The sequence below is a fragment of the Penaeus monodon genome, unplaced genomic scaffold (assembly GCF_015228065.2).
Source record: "Penaeus monodon isolate SGIC_2016 unplaced genomic scaffold, NSTDA_Pmon_1 PmonScaffold_1164, whole genome shotgun sequence".
NCBI classification, from domain to species: domain Eukaryota; kingdom Metazoa; phylum Arthropoda; class Malacostraca; order Decapoda; family Penaeidae; genus Penaeus; species Penaeus monodon.
Genome location: NW_023640425.1, coordinates 26,185 through 30,000, shown reverse-complemented (window position 1 = coordinate 30,000; position 3,816 = coordinate 26,185). Strand labels below are relative to the sequence as shown.

The 3,816-nt window shown below is 62.9% G+C and overlaps 1 protein-coding gene across 1 annotated transcript; it reads right to left on the bottom strand.

The window, feature by feature from the left end:
- Positions 1 to 2,372: 2,372 nt before the first annotated feature.
- On the bottom strand, positions 2,373 to 3,526 carry LOC119568930 (serine/arginine repetitive matrix protein 1-like). Its single transcript, XM_037917326.1, has 2 exons — positions 3,443 to 3,526; positions 2,373 to 3,170 (listed from the first exon to the last, which is right to left on the bottom strand). Exons 1-2 carry the CDS (start codon positions 3,524 to 3,526, stop codon positions 2,373 to 2,375), a joined length of 882 nt encoding a protein of 293 aa, XP_037773254.1.
- Between the last annotated feature and the right edge of the window lie 290 nt (positions 3,527 to 3,816).

The following is a 3,816-nucleotide window of genomic DNA, read 5'->3' as shown; positions in this document are numbered from 1 at the left end:
ACTGTGAATCATTTTGAACAGAGACTGACTGCTATCTGTCTGATGGTGTGGAGAGATGGAAGAGTAAGTCTCGACTCTTAAATTTAGCTAGTTTTGTCCATCTCGGGACAGGCAAGTATTTTGATTCATGGCTGTATTTTGTATGGTTTCTAGAGACAGTTGGTCAGGGCTTGAGTGTTAATAATGCAGGCGCACTATAGTCCACCTACTCTCTCTTTGTTATACCCCTCCTCTCCCTTTACTCTTCAGAACTGAGGATGGAATTCAGTTGGATTCGAAAATGTAGTCTCCAGTTTCAATAAATCTCGTTTTTTAGTATCGTGGTTTTTCTTCCATAGATGTGTGGGTGGTGAGGAGCGTTGTAGAATAGAATGAATATCTTCGCAATCCAAAAGCTGTATTGACGCGTTTCGATTATATCTTCGTCGAGTTACATGACGAAGATATAATCGAAACAAGTCGAATAACATTCTCTTGTATTGGAAGATAGTCATTCTCTTCATGCCTTTTCTACATTTTGCTTACGTTAAATTCAGTATATGATATATGTGTGTGTGTGTGTGTGTGTGTGTGGTGTATACATATATATACAACACATATATGCGTGTATGTATTCACACACACATCACTATATATATATATATATAGATATATATATAATATATATATATATATATGTATATATTATACATATATATATATATATATTGTCAGGGTCGACTTGAAAAAAAAAAAAAAAGGGGGGATAAAGAATCAGTGCGGTCAAGGTCAAACGGAAAGAACGCCAGAGGAAACATAAAGAAAGGTTTACTAATAAAGGCAATAACTTTCACTACAATTACAATTACGTCCTGGGCAGGCGTCTCTTCTGGCGCGTCCTGGGCAGGCGTTTCTTCCGGCGCGTCCTGGGCAGGCGGCTCTTCCGCCGCGGTCCTGGGCAGGCGACTCATCCGGCGCCGTCCTGGGCGGCGATCATCCGCCGCGTCATGGCAGTGTCCTCTCCGCCGCTGTGTTCATGGGCAGGGCGTCTCTTCCACCGCGTCTTGAGCAGGCGGCTCATCCGGCGCGTCCTGGGCAAAGCGGCTCATCGAGCGCGTCCTGGCAGGCGGCTCACCGGGCGCGTCCTGAGCAGGCGACTCATTCCGGCGCGTCCTGAGAGGCGGCTCATCCGGAGGCTTCCTGGGCAGGCGACTCACCGCCCCGCGTCCTGTGAAGGCGTCTCTTCCGCCGCGTCCTTGGGGCAGGCGTCTCTTCCGCCGCGTCCTGGGCAGGGTATCTTCGCCGCGTCTGGGTAGGCGTCTCTTCCGCCGCGTCCTGGGGCAGGCGTTCTCTTCCCGCGTCTGGGCAGGTAGTCTCTTCGGCGTGCATGGGGCAGGCGGTCTTCCGCCGCCGTCCACTGGGCAGCGGCTCATCCGCAGCGTCTGAGGCAGGCGACTCATCCGGCGCATACTGAGAGGCGGCTCATCGCACGTCATGGGCAGGCGACTCATCGGAGCGTCCTGGGCAGGTGTCTCTCCGCCGCGTCATGGCAGGCGGCTTTCCGCCGCGTCCGGGCACAGGCGTTCTTCGCCGCGTACTGGGGCAGGCGACGACTCATCAGGCGCGTCCTGGGCAGGCGGCTTATCCGGCGCGTCCTGGGCAGGCGACTCTCATCCGCCGCGTCTGGGCAGGACGTCTCTTCCGCCGCGTTCCGGGGCAGGACGGCTCTTCCGCCGCGTACTGGGCAGGTGTTCTCGTCCGCCACGCCTGAGGCAGGTGTCTCTTCCCGCGCGTCGGGGTAGCGTCTCTTCGCCGCGTCATGGGCAGGGCGCTCTATTTCCGCCGCGTCATGGGGCAGGGCGTCTCTCCGCCGCGTCCTGGGCAGGTGTCTCTTGCCGCCGCGTCTGGGCAGCGGCTCTTCCGCAGCGTCCTGGGCAGGCGGCCATCCGGCCGCGTCCTGGGAGGGACTCAATCCGCGCGTCTGAGCAGGCGTCGCTTCGCCTGTTCCTGGCAGGCGGCTTCTCCCGCGCGACTGGGCAGGCGGCTCTTCCGCCGCGTCCTGGGCAGGTGTCTCTTCCGCGCCGTTCCTGAGCAGGCGGCTCTTCCGCCGCATCCGGGATAGGCGGCTCTTCCGCCGCAGTCTGAGCAGGTGTTCTCAGCCGCGTCCTGGGGCAGGCGTCTTACTCCGCCGCGTCTGGGCAAGGAGTCTATCCACCGCAGTCCTGGGCAGGCGTACCTCTTAGCACGTCCTGGGCAAGCGAACTCATCCGCCGCGTCCGGGCAGGCGTCTCTCCGCCCCGTCATGGGCAGGGGTCCTCTTCCGCCAGTCCTGGGCAGGCGTCTCCACCGCGTCCGGGCAGGCGTACTCTTCCACCGTGTCCTAGGGCAGGTGTCTAATTCCCCACGTCATGGGCAGGTATCTCTTCGCGCGTCCAAGGCAGGGGCTCTTCCGCCGCGTCTGGGAGGGGCTCAGTCGCCGCGTCCTGGGGCAGGCGACTGCATCCGTCGAAGTCCGTGGGCAGGCGGCTCATCCGGCGCGTCCTGGGCAGGCGACTCATCGCCCGAGTCCTGGGCAGGTGATCGTTCCGTCCGCGTCCTGGGGCAGGCGGCTCATCCGCCGCGTCCAAGGCAGGCGGCTCATCCGGCGCGTCCTGGGCAGGCGACCTCATCCGCCGCGTCCCGGGCAGGTGTTCTTCCGCGCGTCCTGGGCAGGCGCTCTTCGCCGCGTCCTGGGCCAGCGCGTCTCTTTCCCCCGCCGGCGTCCTGGGCAGGCGACGACTCATCCGGTGGAGGTCCTGAGCAGGCGGCTCATCCGGCGCGTCATGAGCGGTGCTTCTTCCGCCGCGTCCTGGCGAAGGCGGCTCTTCGCCGCGTTCTGGGAATCGAATCATCGCCGCTCCTGGGGCAGGTGTCTCTTCCGCCGCGTCCTGGGCAGGCGACTCATCCGCCGCGTCCTGAGCAGGCGGCTCATCCGCCGCGTCCTGGGCAGGCGTCTCCGCCGCGTCCTGGACAGGACGCCTTATACCGCGCGTCCGGCAGCGTCTCTTCCGCGCGTCCTGGGCAGGCGCGACTCTTCCGCCGCGTTCCTGGGCAGGCGTCGCTTCCGCCGCCCTGGGCAGGTGTCTCTTCCGCCGCGTCTGGACAGGCGCATCTTCCGCGCGTCCTGGGCAGGCTTTGCCCTTCCGCCGCTCCTGGGGCAGGCGACGGACTCATCCTGTGCGTCTGGGCAGGCGGCTCATCCGGCGCGTCCTGAGCAGGCGTCTCTTCCGCCGCGCGTGCCTGGGCAGGCGGCTATTCCGTTCCGTCGCGGTCCTGGCAGGCGGTCTTCCGCCGCGTCCTGAGCAGGCGACTCATCGCCGCGTCCTGGGCAGGCGGCTCTTCCGACGCGCCTGGCCAGGCCGGCTCTGCCGCCGCGTCTCGGGCAGGCGTCTCCGCCGCGTCCTGGGCAGGCGTCTCTTCCAACCGCGTCCTGGGCAGGTGTCTCTTCCGCTTGCGTCCTGGGCAGGCGACGACTCATCCGGTGGCGTCCCATGGGCAGGCGGCTCATCCGGGCGTCCGGGGCAGGCGACTCATCCGCCGCTCTGGGCAGGCGTCTCTTCCGCCGCGTCCTTGTCAGCGGTTCTCTTCCGCCGCGTCATGGGCAGGCGGCTTTCTTCCGCCGCGTCCTGGGGAAGGTGCTCTTTCCGCCGCGTCCTTCCTGGGCAGGTGTCTCTTCGCATCGTCCTGGGCAGGCGGCGTTCCGCCGCGTCCTGGGAGGCGTCCTCTTCCGCACGCGTTTCCCCTGGGCAGGAGAGACTAAATCCGGCGCGTCCTGGCAGGCGGCTCATCCGCGTCGCG